Raw genomic sequence first — 20,317 nt, forward strand, 5'->3', positions numbered from 1 at the left:
GAAAGAACAAGAAAATGCTGACCTAATATCATGACACTCCAGAAGCCATATTTGCCAATCAAACGTACATATCTTGTCTAGATAGTCCTTGTTCCATGGGGCTTACAATTTTGTTTGTACAACACTATACCTTGTATCCCTATGAATTAGTAGTAGGAGCAACAGATTCTTTTATTTTTTTTTTGTCCTCTTCAAGGCAGAGGAGCAAAGTGAAGTCTGTGGTTCACCCTGTTGAAGAAAAGTATGTGCAACATCAGCAAATGCAAAAGTACAACAGTTAACTTTTCAATTGAACACACAATAATATGGAGAAGCCGAATATATAGAGAGAACTTGATTTCTTAAACATATTACGATGCCATACAAATGTGGAGATGTAATGTTTATACATGGCTTAGCTTGATAAAGTCTTTTGAGAGCGTTAAAAGGAGAGAAGATTTATTCACAAAAGACTGTTTGATATAAATCACTTTCATTTTGATTTTCTGTTTACCTGATACCTTTATTGTATTCAGTTTGACTGCTATATACATGTTCTAGTAACATTTGTTTCTCACTGGTAAGTAGTACAGAATACAGAAAGTTAACTTAAAAAATTTAGGCCTAGATTCATCAGTTCACTTTAATTATAGTGAAATCACCCACGATAGGAAAAGGGGCAAAGGCAGGCAAATGAGCAGCCGGCTGCATCGCAGTATATGATAATGCAAGCGACATTGCGTTATTGTACATGGCGATATCAACCACGCTAGTCATTTTCACCACGTAGTGCCACGGGAAAAGCTGTAGCTATTTCCCACGCTAGTGTGCGATAGTTTATCACACATAGCACTGGAAGCCCCTAATCTCCATAAACCCCGCCCAAACTTCTCCACGTTGAATATTAATTTTTTAATTTGCATATGCGGCGAAGTGCAAGGTACGAACTGAACACCCACACACACACCAACGTAATCAATATGTGTGTAGTTGTATTTTTATTTTATTTTTTTTTTCGTTCATCACTATAAGATAAAGTTAAATTATAAAGCTAGTATTGTATTCAAAACTGATATAAAGATCTGGACATAGTTTTTACACAATAATTGGTTTGTGATAAATAATGTACCGAACCATTATGGCACCTGTGTAAATTGTTATATTTTAGCATTATTATTTTATGTGCCTTACTGTAAACCGTTGTGACGGTATTCATTTTAATGACATTATAGAATAGATTTAAAATAAAATAAATAAAATACGAGATTTGCAATAGGCCGTTATCGCACTGGGAAACATTACTATGTATGGGAATCTAATATTGATAAACATGTTTGTACCCAGAGTAAATAGGCAGATAGATGCAAAGAGTATCTTCTCTTTCTTTTTCATTCTGCAGTAATGGTTACATACAAATGGATTGAATTAGCACAGGTATGAAATTTGTGAGCCATAGCGCCAATCATGAAAGATTCCATTCTAGCTGTTTCCCATTCTCACATCTTTCATAAGTATTTATAATTTAATTAACTTTATAAAACAAATACAAAATGTGTTAATAGAAAGCAAAAGTAATTCTTTCATTCACTCACTTCATGTTTAGGATCAGAAAGAGCTTGAGTGTACTAGACTTCAGTCAAGGTCCAGTTCTGTGGAATGCCCTGCAATTAGAACTTAGTCAGATATCTGATTTTAATAATGTTCTGTAAACAGCTAGTCATGTTTAAGGAAGCATTTGCTTGAATTTATGTATTTTATATAATCAAATGTGTAATTGCATGATTGTTTTATTGTGTTGTATCTTTAGTAAATGTTTTGTATGTACTATATTTCATGATTTTATTAATGCTTTACTGTAAGCTGCCCAATACAGTCAGTAATTGTTATGGGCAGAATAGAAGTATTTTAAATGTGAGCACCTTTAGGGCTCCATGACAGTTGGCGCTATACTGCTCACAATTTTCATATTTTTCCTTCAATTTAGCCCCTTGAGTATGTTGCCATCTATCCAGTATAGGCTTTTGTATCTTGGTTAGTCTAATTTCAACCTCTGATGTCAAAAATATTAGTTAATGACTTATTTAGCTACTGAGAGATCAATAAGATTTGCATTGGAAACTGGGGCATCTCATGTTCACAATATGTGTGTTGTATGACTTTAGGTAATAGCTATTTGGATGATTTTAGCCAAGAAAAGCTATTTTGCATATGAGTAATTTGTCAACTGTTCAAGGCACAAATATGCCTTAAATGCATCATTGTGATTGCTCACTGAATTTCTGGTAAGGATCAGCATCAGCATGGCAGCAGCTCATTGTCTTCAATTCACAATTGTAGCAGTGACCGACCAAGAGGACTTTCCAAAAACAAACACAGGAATACAATTAAAACTAGAATAAAACTGATCTGAATTTAAAGGCTAAGTACATTATGTTTGACTAATGCTGTCTTCTTCTTTTTTTTTTTTTTTTAAAATACTTTCATTGATTGAAAGTACCATATAGTAGAGGTAGTACAAATGACCTTATGCTTACCAATGCTTTAAATCTCAAAAACATAGCGGTGCTGAACAGTCAGTTTCATTTAGTTAGGTACTAGATTAGTTATAATAGCCTTTTAATAAACAGTCTTTCTTCTACACAGTGTCTAATGATGTGACAGTTTTATGCAGAGCAATAGACAGCTCCTGAAAGAATTGCCCTAAATTACAAACTACAGTGCAGTAGGTACATATGTAAAAATCCTCCCAAAACTGCCAGAGGGAACAATATTTAATAAAGAGGCAAGAGTTAATTTAGTGTCTAATAAAACCCCTAAACTTCTTGCCCTATCTTTTACTTGAAGAACTGGCTAAGCAGTTGGGGTGGATGCAGGGGGGAGTGGTTTTTTTCTTCGGTATACAACATTTGTTTAGATGGATTCATCATTAGTTTGTTTTTTCCCATCCACAATTTATCAGTCTTTCAAATTAACTGTTCTAATCTAATCCAAATTTGTCTACTTTCATTCTCAAAGCTGTAAACTGTAGTTCTAGTTTCACAGGTGCTGTCCAGTTATATTACATGTTAACTCAAGGATTCTAAACTTATCTTGACTTAACATAACTAGAGCCCTGCTGTTGTTTGCAGCTTTGAGCATGAAAATAGACATAAATTTGGATTAGAATAGAACATAGCAGGAAACATTTCTTCCGCTTGGTTTGTCTCAGTCCTGATATCCAAAGAGCTGCATTTTAGGCCATTAGATGTGGTCTCCTCCAGGGTGGGTATGATCTTGAAATCCCATTCAACCGATGTTCTTGGAGTCATGGGTCCCTGGGTCCATGGATACCTGTCAGAGGAGTACCTTTCCAAAGAGGAATATTCATACTCCCGTCAGTCCCCTCTCTGCAACAGTCAGCGGCTTGAAACTTTTCTTTCCCTAACTTTGTTCAAAAGATGACTAGGGCCATCTTTTTATTTGCAGTTTGGGTGACCCCTAGGGCACCTCTTCTGGGCCTCTTCAAAAACTGAAATGTCCCAAAAAAGTTGGTATCTCTCCTCTTTTTCAGAATATGCAGAAGAGGTTGTAGGAGATCTCACATACCTTAGTACTTGTTGGTAAGAATGTGGACACAAAGTAGCATGCCCAGGCAGCTGAAGGTTTCATCAAATCCCAGCTATCTCACATGTGGTAGTCAAATCCATCCTAAAAAATGCTTAGAAGTCAAGAAAACATGCCTCCTTGGGAAGAAGTATTGCAAATACAATATGCTCCAGTCCCACCTAGCAGCCTACCAAATTTTCTTGCACACAGCCTTGGACAGGACCTAGGAATTCAAAGTATATTCCTCAATGAAAACAGGAAGGGTTTGTCACCCTGATGGAAACTGGCAAGAATTGTGAAAAGTATCCTATGATCCACAGTATTTTTGAAATGGCATTATGAACTTCTGCTTTGTAGATACCTGTGAACGCACAGCTGTCTGCTTCAGACCTTCATGAGGGGGGCAGGAAAGGCTGAGGGTCATGCCTTTTAGTGATGAAAATCTTTTCAGAGAGGGTCAAAGAAATGGCACTTATGAAAAACCACTATACAATGCTTCAGACCCTGTACACTGCCATTTCTGAAGCATGCTACATTTTTTGGAGGTTTTTCTTTTTCTCATAAGACATGTTTCTCAAGGATATCTTCATACCAAGCAGCAGAATGCATGGCCTTGCAAATGTGACCAAAGCAGCACTAATCCTCATACTGCCACCCAGTCAAAAGAGTGAATGAGGTTTTTTTTACTGGATTCAGAGCAAATAGCCAGAGTCTTAGCCTCTCTTTTGGAAGACCTGCCTTTAAGGGAGAGTTTCAGATTTTTCTTAACTGTTGACCCATTGTAATCTCAGACATCATTCTCCCCAAATTGCCTATTGATGCTTCCAGTGTAGGTTGGGGAACTCATTTACAAGGGAGATGTTGCACATCAACCTTCTGGTAAGGCATGAGAGATTTGCATGCACCTGCCTCCATTGTTTGCAGATCTATCTTATGCATATTTATTAGGGATATCCTGAAAACCTGGCCTGTTGGTGGTCCTTGAGGGCTGGGAATAAATATCACTGCTCTAAAGTCTTTCAGAAATCAGGAGCAGGGAGGAATGGGTTCAAGGTGTCAAACTGGGTAATCTTTCATAGGATGACTCTAATATTCATGCATCTGGTAGAAAAAGACAACATCCTGGCTGACACTATTTGTCACCTGGACCCCCATGAATGTTCCCTGAATCAAGGTGTAACAAACAGTTTCTTCCCTATGTGGGACTCGCACATAGGTCAGAACCCTATGTGGGACTCGCTCAACAGCTCAGAACAGCAAGATTTCTGTATTCTGCTCCAAGGAGATCAGGCGGTAGGTTAACAGTAGGCTTATTCTCGCTCTGTTGGGATGGGTCTTCTGTATGTGTATTCTTCCATACCTCTGACAAAACCTTAAAACTCAGGATCAGAGAACTATGTTCTTAGTTCCCTTTTGGTAGAGAGAGATTTGGTTTCCATTTCTTCGGGATTTGTTTGAGGAAACCAGTCATTCAAGCTGGGAAATTCCTCAATTTTAATCATACAGAGCAAAGAAACATTGCGGCACCCCAATATATAATATCTAGCCTGCAAAGTTTGAATGTTGATAGAGATGTGATGCTGTCCCTCAATTTCTCAGCTATGATTTATCAAATTCTGGCTTCTAGAAAAGAATCCATCTGGAGATCTTATGGATGTAAAAGGATAAATTTTGCCATCTGGTATGAAAGCAAGGCCCCAGTACGTTCTCTTGTGTATTTAAAAAGCTGGATGGACTTTCTAATGTTCATCAGGAGACTGTGTTCAGACAGTAATGAGATGTGAATGAGAGGACTGAACATGACATTGCACCCTTGCAAGTATACTAAAAGGCAGATTTTAGATGATTGACCAATGTCACCATAGTTCTAACATGGCCTTTGACATGCTCTTCTAAGGTCAGACCTGCCCCAGAAGGGGATGCAAACTCCTAGCCAATCAGGAATGATGCACTTTATCACTACACTCCCATATCTATTGTGATGAAAATTTAATAAAGCCGCATTGAATTTTGACATGTTATGTCATGACATTTATAAAATTATAATAAAATATAAATAAAAAAAAAGCTGGATGGACTTTCTATATGCTTAGGCTTTATAGTCAATTTTGTCAAATTGAACCTCACTCCCATGCAAAAGATAAAGCTTGTTGGGGCATGGATAAGACCCAATGAAGGAAATGGTGTTCCTCCCTACCAAAAGTGATCTGTCTTCAGGCTTTGGTCCAGTACTTGCTGCAGCAAGACTAGACCACCATCAGGACAATTCTGGCCATTCTCAGTCACATAGTGGTGGTTTATAGAGTCCCCATGGCACGCCTGAACATGAGAACTCTTTAATGAGGTCTTCATTCTCTCTGTGTGATCAGCTACTTCAAACCCTGTTGCATCTTTTTTTTTTTGGGTGACCCTAGAAATAACATCCTTCTGGTGATGGTTAAACCTATTGGATCTAGAATTGATTTTTCCTCTTTGAGAGCTACCTCATCGGGTGACACTGGCAACAGATGCAATTCACCAGAAAGTGATGTGCAGATATATGTTCCTCTCGAACACAGGAAACATGCTTGACAATGGAACAGCTTTTTCAGATAAACCTCTTGAAGCTGCAGGCCGTTCAGTATGGACCGAGAGTGTTCACTCAGCTCCTTTAAGGGAAAAGAGAATTCTGATCCAAACAAACAATCAGATAGCAATGTTCTACATGAATAAGCAAGGAGGCATAGGATCCTGGGCCCTCTGCCAGGAATCTAAAAAATTTGGAAGTGGGCTCTCAGTCACAACAGTGTCTTTTTCAAGCAGCCTTCCTTCTGGAAGTCTCCAACATATTAGTGGATTTCTCAGCCAGGTCTTTTGATTGCCTGAGCAATCTCTATACTAAGAAGTGGCAAACAGACTATTTGACCTTTGAGGTTGAACAACAATATAGTTGTTTGTATTGGAAAGCAACAAGAAAACTGAAAATTTGTTACATTCTATAGAGCAAATGCAGGTCTGCTCCCAGATGCTTTTCTACTGAAGTGGAATGCAGATATGCTATATGCATTTCAACCGCTTCCAGGATAGTCCATAAAATGCTCAAGGATTGAACAAGGCATATCTTCATCGCTCCAGCATGGCCCAGGCAGATGTGATTTCTTCTTACTTGTCCGGGTGTCCATTCATCCTCAGATTCCTCTGGGAGCTGATCTATCGCTTCTGACTTAAGAGAGTTGACTGTCACACGAATCTCCTCCCGCTCAACCTAATGGCATAAATGTTGGGTCATGGTAGTTTCCTTGTCATTTTCCAAGGAAGTTGAGGATATTGTGATTTTAGCCAGGAAATCATCAGCTAGAAAGTCATATGGGTTTAAATGAGGGAGACTTTCATCTTGGTGTTAGGCAGGCTCTCTGGAGCCTTTTGCCTGCAGTCCTAATTATTTGCTCAGTACTCGTTCTTCTCTTTATCAGGTCTTAGAGCATCAACAGTGAAGATGCACTGTAGTGCCATTGCCGCTTACCACCCTCAGTTGGAGAGAAAGACTATCTCTCTTCATCCTTTAGTATCAATTTTTGAAGTTTGTGGCATATAAAGCCTCTAGTTTCGAAATCTCCTGTACCATGGGATCTCAATGTCATTGTAACACAACTAATGAAGCCTCCTTTCGAATTGCTGGAGCAACATCTTTGAAATTTATTACATGGAAGGTGTGATCTTGGTCACTATTATTTCAGCTGGAAGGGTCAATAAATTATAGGCATTAGTCTCATATTCTCCTTCTCTGCATTTCTTCCATAATAGTAATGCTCTGCTCCCATCCTGTTTCTGCTTAGTGTTTTCTGCGTTTCACTTAAATCAGCCATTGTTTTGCCCACTTCCCAGAGTCACATGCATAAAGGAGTAAAGGCCCTCCATTCATTGGACTGTAAGAAAAACCTAGCCAATTACCTAAGAAGAACTCAACCACATTGTCAGGCTTCTCAATTCTTTGTTTCCTATGATCCCAACGGGAGATGCAGTTGCCAGATGTACTTTGTCCAACTGGCCTAGTGGACTGTATCACACATTGTTACACTCTGGCTGGCCTTCAAAATACCAATTCTGACTAGGCTCAACAGATAAGAGAGACAGCTATTTCAGTTGCTCACCTGAGAGCTATTTTCGTTGAAGAAATCTACAAAGCTGCTATTTGATCATCTGTACACAACTTCACATCCCACTACTGTCTGGACAGTCTTTCAAGAAGTGACAGTAGCTTTGGGCAAATAGTTTTGCACATTCTGTTCAGACAGTAGCCCATAAGTGAAGCTGGGTTGCTTATATATTAAGTAGTCTCCTATGTAACCCTCAGCTTGGGACTTGCCGTGTCATGGCTAATTCAACCCTGCTTGTCGAAAGATTAAGCAAATTTGCTTACTATAAACAAGGTTCTCCATAGGCAGTAGGATGAATTAGCTATGCTAAATACCTGCACACCTCCTGGAAGAGTTGACTACTTACCTAAAGTTAACCTCTTCAAAGTACTGAAGGGCTCTTGAAACAGCATCTGCAGGAACTCCCGAGCATGCTCAGAAATACATTTTTCTGAGCTAGAGAGATGGATCTGTTCAATGCCATTGAATGACATAACCCACGTGTCAAGGATAATTCATCCTGCTGTCTATGAAAAACCCCATTTACAATAAGCAAACTTGCAGGTCTATCACCCCCAGATCCCACTCTTTCATGCTTAGAGGAAGTTAACCCCTATACTGTACCACTTCCTTGGGATTTTGCAGCCCAGTTGCATAACTGCATTTTTGAGCATTAAATCTTAGTTGCCAAACTCTAGACCATTCCTTGGACTTCACTAGATCCCTCCTCATGTTTTCCACAGCTTTCTGGCTGTCTACTCTGTGGCAAATTTTACTATCTTCCACACGAAGACAAACCTTTTCCAACAATCCTTGTGCAGTGTCGCTCACAAAAATGTTGAAAAGGACCGGTCCAAGATCAGATTCCTGTGGCACTCTGCTAGTAATATTCCTTTGCTCAGCATGGACTCCATTTTCCACTACCCTTTGTCACTTCCCTTTCAACCAGTTTCTAACCCAGTCAGTCACTTTATGGTCCATACCAGCAGCACTCAGTTTATTCATAAGTCGCTTATGCAGAACCATGTAAAAGACCTTACTAAAAGTGCACAACATCTAGCACTCTCCTCCAATTGAACCATCTTGTCATCCAGGCAAAGAAATTGATCAGATTTGTCTGACAAGGATACCTCTGCTAAAATCATGCTGCCTTGTATCTTGTAATCCATTGATTTCCAGAAAGTGTTTTTTTTTTTTTGTTTTTTTTTTAACAGTGATTCTATTAATTTGCTCATCATAGAGGTCAGACTAACTGGCCTGTAGTTCCCAGCCTCCTCTTTACTTTCCATTTTTGTGTATAAGAGCCTCATCTGCCTGTCTGCAGTCCTCATGGAACTACTTCTTACTCTAAAGAAGCATTGTAAAGGTCAGCTTATGGAGCTGCCAGAACTTATCTAAGTTCCTTTACTACCCTCAGATGTTTCCCATCTGGCCATATTGCTTTATCTACTTTAAGGTTAGCTAATTTCTCACAGACACACTTCTCTGAAAATCAATTTGAGGTTTATCTTACTTCCAATCCTCTTTGTTTTATGTGGTTGTGCACTTGGCTCTTCCACAGTGAACACTAAATAGAAATATTTGTTAAGCAATTCTGAATTTTTCATCATCAGCCTCTTTGTATTCCCCCTCTTTACCCTTGAGTCTCAATGCCACTTATTTATTAATAGTTTTTATATTCCGTCTTCTCTTGTTTGATGCAGATTCCAAATTAACAGCCGTAATATATTAAACACAGTTTGCACTTCCTGCTATTGCTAATGTATCTAAAAACAAATCTTGTCCCCTTGTTTTACCATATTTGCTTTTTTTTCTCTTCCATTTGCATCTTTGCGTTCCTAACTACTTTCCCATTTTACCATCCAGCTAATGACTCCTTGAGGTACTCCCCCATTTTCAAAAAGTTAGTTTTCCTGAAGTCTAGGTCCCTTGCCTTTGAAAGAAACTTAATTGCCTGCTCCCTAATAGAGAACCACATCATCTGGTGATCACTGGATCCCAGATGAGATTTCACTGCAACATCAGAAACACTGTCCCCCATTGGCAAACTTATTTCATTACTGCAAAGCAGTTAGCTTTCAGATGAACAATCCGATTGGTTCAATGCTGAATGTTTTTTCAAAACAGGTCAGTCTTAGGACAGAATGACATTGTCCAGGCTTTGGAAGCAACATCTTCTTGATAAGTTCACAAATGCTGATTGGTAGATTTGGGGAGCAAAGCTGTAAATCATCACATAGGTGTCTAACCTGCTCTGGTTTTGTCGATACACAAGCCTTCATTGTTCTTTGAATAAAGCAGGGTTTTTTTTCCCTTGTGCAGAGAAAAATGCCAACTATCCCATGCATCCTTGCAGCAGACTCTTCATTTTTTTAGTAATATACTAATAGACTGTTTTTTGCTACAGGGCCTTGATTCTACTTCTCCATGTCCCTCAAAAGTGAGTTGCCAACCACCACTATTCCTTCTAAGTGGCTGTTGAGACCGCAGCTTTAGGGCTTTCAAGTTTGAGTTCCTTGTTATCTTGCATTTTTCCAGAGATCTATGCAGATTCAGATTTCATCACTTTCTTTTTGTGCTTGTATGAAATGTATATGATGTGCCAAAATGTGAGGCCATTATCAGACAGCTTTGTTGCAAGCTAATCTAAATTGACCAAACTGTCAGCTAATTTTTCTGAATATGGACCCCTATATGCCTGATCACATGTAAGCCAGCTAGTGGACAAGTGATCCGGCTCAGAGAAAATACTTTGAGAGAATGCTGGAGGCCTAGTGTAGCCTATCAGCAGAGAGGTCTTAATACCCAAAACAGTAATAATTTAAGCATGCCTGAAACAGATACAGAAGGGTAGTAGTTTGAGCATGTGGACAAGTGGGACTAGATATGGAAACCTATATGCTTAATCACCTAGAATAGCAGAGGGGAAAAAAGATAAAGCCAACTTGCTCAGTGGGTGGCACTACTGCACCAAGCTCCCAAGAAGACACAAGGACAACAATGAATGGCAACATTTTGGTATAGTCTCAGATAAGATTGGAGGAGGGATGGTGGTAAGTTTCCTAGCATAGACTGCAAATTGATATGACTAAGAAGGTACACGCTTCAGCAGGTGATCAAGCTTACACTATTGATAGCTTGGAGATATCCTTAGTAAAAGCTATATAAGCAGGGACAATGGGCTCACTGCTGCTACCTCCTAAGTATGAAAAGAGCTTGCTGAGCCCTGACCACTTGTCCCCATACTATCTGTAATGCAGGAAAATAAGATTACTTCCTGTATTTAGTATTGTGGATACAGATGGCACAGCAAATCCAATGCAAGTCTTTATGTAACAATGTTTTGCTTATCCTGTTCTGACACCGTTATGAGTTACACATTTACATTTTTAATGAGTTTAAAGCCACAAGCAAGTGGTGAATTGAACAGATAATGTGGTGTCAGTTTTCCAACCATTGTCACACTGCAAGCCTAACTTTTACATTTAAATGATATTCAAGATGTGAAGAAAATGTTCTTAGGAAAACCCAACTGTGCATGCTAGAATGGTTCATTCTATCAAGCAGTCACACTTATTCCTGGCTCCTTTCTTATATAGATTGCTATTGAGGGCAGATACCCAATTTGATCAGTGATCTAAACCCACCTTTTCGAAACTGCTTTTAAATTTTAATCCTGGCCCATGCACTCTTTGTCTTGTATGTCTATCTGGATTAGACTGGAGTTCCACTGAAAAGGGACTGTTTCTTATGAATATCTGTACAGCATTGCGTGCATCTGGTAGCACTATGTAAATCATTACTAGTAGTAGATGCAGTTGACCAAATTATTATCATCTGCTGATGTCATGTTACTGTGTAATTTAAAAACTAGTATTACTTATTTGAAGAGGGCTATATTAATTTAGGTTTTGTTCGCTTTAGTTATCTAGACTCATTCCTTGGTATTGCATTATTACCCTATAATTGTGGAATAGTAAGGTGTTCTCGAGTTTGATAGTTACATTTGATGTTTGAGAGATTGCACAAATCATTTTTGTGTTTATCATATTTTGCAAAGACCAGGTTTCTATAGTGAAACCTGTATAGAACTAGTTTTTTTTTTCCTGTTAGCTTGAAACATAAGCAAATACTGCATTTATTAAGCCAGGTTTCTGCATAAATATTTAACCAACCAGTATCTCATACTTTTCAAAATACTGTACTTGTGTACTGTTGAAATTGAAATGTCAGAATATTTTTAAGCTATTGTACTTTTCTTTCTTCAAGTTGTAGAGAAGTCAGAGAGTGCTACTGAACACACATGTCAGCTCTGTGGAGGTTGGTTTGATACGAAGATTGGATTATCGAATCATGTTCGAGGACACCTGAAAAGGCTTGGTAAAACCAAGTGGGATGCACATAAATCTCCAATCTGTGTTCTGAATGAGATGTTGCAGAATGAAGAAAAATATGAAATAATTCTAAAAACATTGAACAAAAAGCGCATTATTCCTAGACCATTTGTAGCCCAGAAGTTTGCAGCAAATGATGACTTTTTATCTTCAAACGTTATACCTCTTGAAGCACACCACAATGGCCTAAAGACTGAACCTGTATCGGTGCAAGTATTTCAGGAAGAAGGGCTTAATTTATCAAATGAATGTGATGAAACAAGAAATCAGTCCCTTACACTGATTGAACTTCTGAAAAATAAAAGATTTGGAGATGAAAGGAGTCTAGATGTTTCTCCTCAGAAGATTTATAATCAAACTGCAAGAAAGAGGTTTGTTCAGAAATGTGTTCTTCCAATAAATGAAGACTGTTCATTGATGTATCAACCACAAAAAGCAATGGACTTCACAATGCAGTCAGGTAAGAGTGTTTTATTCTGATAAGTATTCTCTTCAAATCGGTTTCCTTTTATTTGAAAGCAATTTGCAATAGTGTAAGCTCTTATTTCTCTATAAAGGTTTCTTTCACTTAGAAAAGGACTATTGGGTTGCATTGCTCATTGATGATAATACAACCAAATTGCTGTCATTCTGAGTACTTCAGCTAGATTGTTCTTTCCACAGCTAAAATGGCTATTTTTTAGTAGTTAAAATATCCAGCTGGAAGTTATTTTATTTTTGGAAAATGGCTTTTATTATAGACCTCATCACACTCAGATGCACTTCTGGGCTGTTTGTGGCATTAAGGGCTGCAAAATTGGTTGCAATTACTTACCCATAGAAAGATGCCATACAAATTTGACAGAAAATCTTGCAACACACATTACTTGTGTAACATGAGCAAAATGAATATTCATCAAGAAGCGTAGTTTAAGGCTAGTTTCCTTGCATAAAAGAAGAACAAAGGCTGAAGTGCAGGTTGAAAGCAAGGATAAAGTTAGACTATGCAAGGTTGTGAATGTTGACCTGTCCCTGTTTAAGTTGAACTTTACCAAAGGCTCTGTTTAGAGCAGATATATGGAGAACTTTAGAAATGAACATCTTATTCATGTAAAGGATACTTTATTGTGATAAGATTCCATAAATTCAAATACAGCACTACAGTCTTTCTTAAATTTTCTAATGTAAAAGCCTACTTGAGTACTTTCTGGACACTGAAATAGATCGAGCCTAGCATTTGAAAGTGTAGGCTATGCCTCTTGTCCTGTTTTAATTGCTATGTAGGTACTGAAGCTAATTAGAAAAAAGTCAACTTATTTTGTTTAACCTTGTGCTGATGCAGGCTGGTTCTTTTGTGTGTCTTATGCAATCAGAAAAGGCATTACTTTTTATTCAGAACTTATGCTTAAATATTTAGTCAACCAAACTCAACTCTTTGATGTACAGTTCTGTCATTATGGTCTTTTTGTGAATCTAAATCAAGTATTAAAGATAAATTCCCTAATTGATCCTAGTACTGTAGTTAGTCTAAAATATAATTTTGTATATGTGAGTAAAAGTTTTCACAATATCGTATCACAATATTTCCAGATAATGGACATATTTTTATGTGGTTTCCATAATAGTTGTAAAGAAGCAAATTCAATTGTGATCTGTAAATGAGTTTAGTATTGTTGTTTCATCATGTTTCCTTTCCTGTGATAACTAAGATGTTTGTTGATCATTTATTTAGCACAAAGATTTCAGCAAAAAACTTCAAATCATTAACTTTCATTATTGATTGCGCATCCAGAGTAATGAACATAAAATGCACTGAATAAAATGTTTTGTCTAACAGCTGTTCAGTGGTGTGTTTTACCACCTTTTCTCCCTGCCTTCATCAGCAATCTAATTTAGTATTGAGCCTTTTACAGTCTTGTGGGTAAAACACTTTAATTACCACTTTGTCAACTAGACTTTTAAATTCTCTTCATTGGTAATGTTGTAAGCTTTGAAACTTCTCAACAGAACTGTTTAAATCACAGGATTATATTTTGGGGGTAATATCTTTTTACATAAAATCAGCCTCTAGTAGTAATGTGCTAACTCCGTCGAAGTTTGTGGGTTTACTGTCCCTCTCCATTAAAAATAAAAAGTGCATTAAATAGTTATATGACTGACAGTTGCTTTGGGTCACATTATTATATTCAAATGTAAAAAGTAACAGAAAAGCAGTTACTAACTAGATACTAACACAATTTAGGGGTACTGATGAGATTACAGAACAGAGGTTCATGGGAACACAGCTTTATATGATCTATGATATCAGAATTTTAAGGAAGCAGTGAATTGCTAACCATACAAATATTTTAATCAATTAATATTGGCTATAAATCTCCTTAGATGTTAAACTGTAGATCAAAAGGTTACAACATTAAGCCTGTATATCAATAGTTTTCTGACTTTCTCATGTCATATTGGTAGAATTATAGTGGTGGCTGAGTGACAGCTTAATAGTGGGGAAATGTCCATATTTTATGCAGTTTTAAATGGTTTGTATGAGGTTTTTTTTGTACAACTTGTGCAAAAGTATAATGGAAAGAGTTATTTTTGAAGAGAAAAATAGATCTTAGTTTTCTTTTGAATGATAGGTATGACTGCGAAGCTTAAGACATGTGTGCATTGCAATACGACATTTACAAGTGCTGTTAGCCTGTCCAACCATTTACGCGCTTATGCACGAAAGAAGAGTGCTGGACTTTTAACTGGTACAGGTACGTTTGTTGCAGGTATCAAAACAAGTCTGTCGTTATGCAGTCATTTTTGCTTAGCAGAATGGACAACCTTTTTATTGTACATCCCAGCAGTTAAAATACATGGGCACTACTCTGCAGGGAAGTGTAATTGAGACCACCAGCTTCAAACCAGAAGTTGCATCATAGTAGTTATTGTCTTACTGCCATTGCCTAGTCACGTAGCCGTCCGTTCTGCCCAGTTTCAGGCACAGATGGAGCAGAGCAGCTCTTATGGAGGTGCTTTTTCTAGTCCCTGAAGATGGTTGGAGTGAGTGGGATAGAAGTACTGCCACAGTAGCCTCAGTGGCTTGGCATTAATACTGCTGGTGCTCCTGTTGGTGAAGGAAGAACAACCTGTTGGTTGATTCCCTGCTTTTGCCATCTTATCAGGTGAACCTCATAGCAGTGTGAATCAGGTTCCATCCTGAAGTCAGATTTTGTGAAGTATAAAGCTTTTAGGTAATTGTCCCCTGCTCCCAGAGACTTAGTATTAAATTTTCTTACATTTGAGTCTATTTTTGAACTGCATGACTGTGCCTCTGAGTCAGGCCTTATAAGATAAAAATATATATATTTTTTTCTTATAAATGCAAGTTATATATTTAATAAGGTCAAGACCAGGCTCCGCTCTATAGACTTTAGTCTCCCAGGTTGTTCACTAGTTAAAGCAAGATTTCTGGGCTGGCATCTTAAGATCTTTGATTCTTTGAAGACAAGCAGTGGTTTTTCAGCTACACAAGTGGGTGATGTTACTAGACGGTGCCAACATGGGCAGTCTCGGAATTCTGGAAAAAAAATGTCCAGGCTTTTCTGGGCATGCATGGGACTTCCTCCACACATGCTATTGTGCAGGACCTCTTCAGTTCATTTTGTCTGCAGTGGCAGTTGGATGTGTTTTCCACAGTGGAACACACTAAAAGTTTTTCTCCTTGTTTGATAGTTTTTTACTTTCATTACCCCAGTAGTGTCCTTAGGCTTTTTCCCAGCTCTCTTTAAATCTTAGTTCCTTTTCAATGATATTGCGAGGCCTAGACTTTTTTTTCCCCCCTTCATACAGCCTGTCTGTTGTGGTCTGGGCTGACAGTGTAAGCTTACAACATTTTTCACCAAAAACAATTTAATGTGTTTTAGCATTGGCTGTTTTCTTCATTATGTCTATTACTGACTGTCCCAAAACCTGCATCCATTGCCTGGGGCTGGGAACAGGAGTGGGCAAACGTTTTGGCCTGAGGGCCAAATTAGTTTCCCCATCCCCTTAGACGTGGCATAGATTATTTGGGGGGAGTGGTTCAAATTTTCCCCCTCCCCTCACTCTCACACACATCTTGAACTTTCACACACTCACTCTTCCTCTCACATACTTACCCTCTCTTCTTGTGTGCTGCTAGGCCCCACTTCTACCAGCCTCAATCCTCCCACTTGTTAAACCACAGCTGCTGCCACGGTCTCCTGTGAACCCATGTAGGCCTACATTGTTGCCTTCCGGGCCTGTAAGGGCTGACATAACCTTTCTCCACAGGCCAGATAGAGAGTTTCCATAATTCCCTCTCCTCTGGGTTAAAGCAAAATATCCTTTCTTTTGATATCTGCTTAAATATGTCACAGAGGGCCATCAAGCTTTGCAGATTGAGGAACATCTTTGCTACCAAGCAAAAGTCCAGTGTAACTGCCCCAGTACTGAAGATATTAATGGTGAAAGATCATGGAACTACACCGACCACTGACAAAGTATTGGCACAAAGGTCTCTCACTTGGCTTTGGTGCAAAGATCAATGCATAGGTCCTTGAGCAGGGAACCTTCCTGCTCTTACCACTTGGTACCTGAAAAGTCTAGATTGAATCCCAAAAGGCATGATGCAAAGTATCGTGCAAAGGTGTAAAAGCATTAGCACCAATCTTTCCGTACAGCTGCTGCTGTCCGCCCTCCCAAGTGGTTATATCAGGTCTGAACTTCCAAGACTGAGACTTCTCTGCAGAGGTTGAGATTGTTGCCATTTGTTCTTCTCCCCCCCCCCCCCCTCCCACCTCTGGTTATTCAGGAGGACATAACCTGCCCTCCTGATGCTGCTCCAGTGTTGGCTTCAGTATTTGAGAGGGAACTCAACAAGATGGTCCTTGAGGCCATCTCTTGACATCAGCCGGTTCTAGATACTGGTACAGAGTTCTTCTATGCAGCCTGTATGTTGAGACCTATTCTGGCATCGAGGCAGTTCAACACAGACTCTGGTGTTTTAGCACAGAGGCTCTATATTGATATTGTCTGCACCAAGTAGAAGCAGACCTGCTTCAAAGAGAGGTCTGTCTCTCTCTCTTCAGCCCTTTCCTTCCCAGTGCCCAAGAGTCATCTTGGAAAACAGAGGTAATAAGTTCAAGGTTTCTGTTTTCTCAAACTGCAGGTCTAGTTTAAATCTTGGAATCTGAGTCTGAAGAGTCTTTGGACTTCCTTGTATATCCAAGGGAATAGTCTTCTGACCTCCTCTGGGACATCTTTCCCTCAGGTGAGAAATAGGTCCCTTCCAGCCGGCCTGTCCCTTTCATCTTTAGTACAGAGAATGATGGATACCATTCCCTTTAATGTGGAATCCAAGAACAGCAGCAGAATTTCTATTTATAATTGAAGAAATATTAACATTTGGATAAATTCATACCTTATTTGAGAGGATAGATTTAAATTAGTCTGATTCCTAGTTTCATTGCAGAGAAGTTTTATTTTGTTTTCTTTGTGAATGTGACTTTTGTGAGCCACTCAAAATATTCCATAATGCGACATATCATTTTTTTTTTACAAAGAAATTGACCTCCTCCAGGATTTTTGATACTCTTAAGTCTGTGGCAATACCATCCACCAGCACCTTCAGGATGTACAAAAGAAAATGTGGGAAAGCCCCCTTTCTGGACCTCATATTGGAAAGATGGACACCAAATATGTCCAAGCAAGTCCAATATTCAAGAAGGTCCAGTTGCTATACCAGTTTATGATTGAATCTGCCCTGAAATGGGCTAAAAAGTCAAGGTTTACATCTCTGTATCTCTTGACCATGAGTCAGACATTTTGAAATGGTACAGGTGGTGGTTTTTCCAGAATTCTTATGCTCCGCATCCTACCAGGTCTTCATGATGATTTGCATTCCGTACTGAAGGATTTTGTTTACCAACTGAACAATGGTAAGCAGTATGAGAGGCATATGGTCTGTTCAACTTGTGATGCTTTCAAAATTGCATTGAGATCCTCAGTGGCCATTGATGGCTGGAGGCTTTCATTGTTGTGGTCCTAAGGTAGATGTGCAAAATAGGTTTGCAGACTTTGCATGCAGTGGAGAGAATCTAATTGGCAATAATTAAAGAAGCAGTAGATCTGATGATAGATCACTGTTCAACAGTGTACTTATTCTCCACTGCTACCTTCCAACTGCCCTCCATCTCAAGGAGGTACAATAGTAGACTGTAGAGGAGAAATGTTTTTGCCTCAGGGGGAAAATACACTTCTTACCATCCACTTGTCATCAGGAACAAGGCTTAAGGCCTTGTCCATGCAATGCAGAAACTCTAAGCCCAACATGGCAACCCAATCAAAACCAGGAATGTTTTTTGACTAGATCCAGAGTGCATAGCCAGTGTACCTGTCTCTGTCCTGAGCAACTTACCTGCCAGGGAAAGGACAAGTTTTGCATAAACTGTTGGCCCTAGTAACCTTACCTGAGCACTCTCACAAGGAAAACCACCGTGGATATCAGTCTGGAGATTGTAAAGCCAAAGATTTATAATCCCAAGAAACCTCTATTTAGCTCAGATATTAAGGGAGATGAAGGTATTGCTGATGCATTTTGCTGTAGGAGGGACTCCATGAGACAGGTTGTGTACCTCTGAGTAACAAGACTGCTGTGCCAAGCTGAACAGGCTACATAATAAGGTAGAATTGTGAGTCCAAGGCCCTATATATTGCTAGACTAGCTTGTAAAACTATTATTCCTGTAGAGGCTGCCCAATAAGAATGAAGATGAAGACAACCCTGAACTGCTGGCCTTGTGTCTAGAGTCATGATCAAATTGTATTACAAATGGGATTAAGTGGGTAAACATGAAGTGGATGATCTACACTTAAAATCTGTTATGGGTATGGAAGCAAAGTTCTTGCCAGATGTGGCCTGTGACTCCATCTCTTTCCTCCAAGGTTATGACGTAAGGAGTTGCAGCTAGACTTGTAACTGAAAACCCAGTCTATGAATACATTTTCTAGAAGCTACTTCATTGGGATTCCTTTTGATGGTATCCATCTATTTGGTCCTTGGCTCAAAAAGCTGATAAAAGGAATGGTCTCCTGCTTTAGGACAAACTTGATCACACAAGATTTCCCTTTAGTTTCCCAAATAAAGATAACTGGTGAAGATCATTTTTTTCAGTTACTCAGGAATATAAGATCTGGATTAAGTAGGCCCCTTTTTTTGAGGTTATCTGTGAGGATAGGAAGACCCTTGTAACAAAAGGGAGCAGATAAGCAGATTCTGATGACAAAAACTGCCTGCCTCCATAAGTAGGAGGGAGGCTGTAGAGCTGCTTTTCAGCCTAGGAGAAATCCATTGTAGATGTTTGTGTTCTTGACATCAGACAAAAAGTATTCTTTAGAATTCTGATGCCAGAGGGTAAGATTTTCTCCCCTTTGGAGCTTGAGAATTCCGGTACTTTGTCAGACTGTTTTTTATTTTTTTGTTGTTGAAATGTCATCTTTTATGCGTCACTGAGACATTGTAGAGGGATAGGAAGAGTGTCTAGTTCAAGCTTTTCTATTGAGTTATACCTTTTTTTTTAAAAGCAAATGTAGGACTCTGTAGAAAAGAGGGGGAGTTGCTGTGATAAGTTTGATTTTTTGCTGGACAGGCAGTATATCAAAAGAAATTAAACTAAACTAAGTAGACTACCTAAAGCTGTGGTTCTCATCTCTGCCCTGGTGGCACACCCATAAAAATTAGTTTTTCAGGATAGCTAAAATATGCATGAGATTGCATATACTGGGTCTGCAATGTATGCAAATATATTTCATGCTTTTTCTTTGAGGATATTCTGAAATTTAGACCAGTTAGATGTGCCTCCAGGACAGAGCTGAGAATTACTGACCTAAGGAAAGAATGTACTCTTGCCTATAGGATAAACCTGAACCCACACAGTCACCCTTTAGTTCTTCAATAAAGATGTCTTCTGGTGAGGACAAAATTTTCATTAACAAGAAGAATCATGACAAGAGGGTGCAAACTTTGGAGTGCTATACTAACCTTCTGTATCAATTTGCCAAGGAATTTTGATCTTCACAAAACAAGTGTCACATTAATGTCCTGGAAACAAAGGATGTCTTTGCATTGACAATTTTTCAAGGTTAAATTAATCACAAGAGCCAGAGTAGCACTAGCCCAGGGAAATAGGGTTTTCAAGCTAATTTGTTCTCATTGGGTCATGTAAGTCCTGCCTAGCCACACCAATCCAGCCCATGTGATGCTACT

At 38.8% G+C, this 20,317-nt stretch overlaps 1 protein-coding gene across 27 annotated transcripts in view; it reads left to right on the forward strand.

Annotated features, from left to right (window-relative positions):
- The window catches only part of ZNF644 (zinc finger protein 644), a 234,439-nt gene that overhangs the window by 157,886 nt on the left and 56,236 nt on the right, over positions 1 to 20,317 (forward strand). For 26 of the 27 annotated variants that reach the window (XM_029617824.1, XM_029617833.1, XM_029617826.1 and 23 more), the window contains 2 exons: positions 11,949 to 12,533; positions 14,683 to 14,805. In XM_029617824.1, the coding sequence (XP_029473684.1) occupies positions 11,949 to 12,533; positions 14,683 to 14,805 (708 nt within the window). The remainder of the gene's footprint in view (positions 1 to 11,948; positions 12,534 to 14,682; positions 14,806 to 20,317) is intronic. The other variant, XM_029617851.1, reaches the window with a different exon arrangement.

Source organism: Rhinatrema bivittatum, chromosome 10 (genome assembly GCF_901001135.1).
Source record: "Rhinatrema bivittatum chromosome 10, aRhiBiv1.1, whole genome shotgun sequence".
NCBI lineage: Eukaryota > Metazoa > Chordata > Amphibia > Gymnophiona > Rhinatrematidae > Rhinatrema > Rhinatrema bivittatum.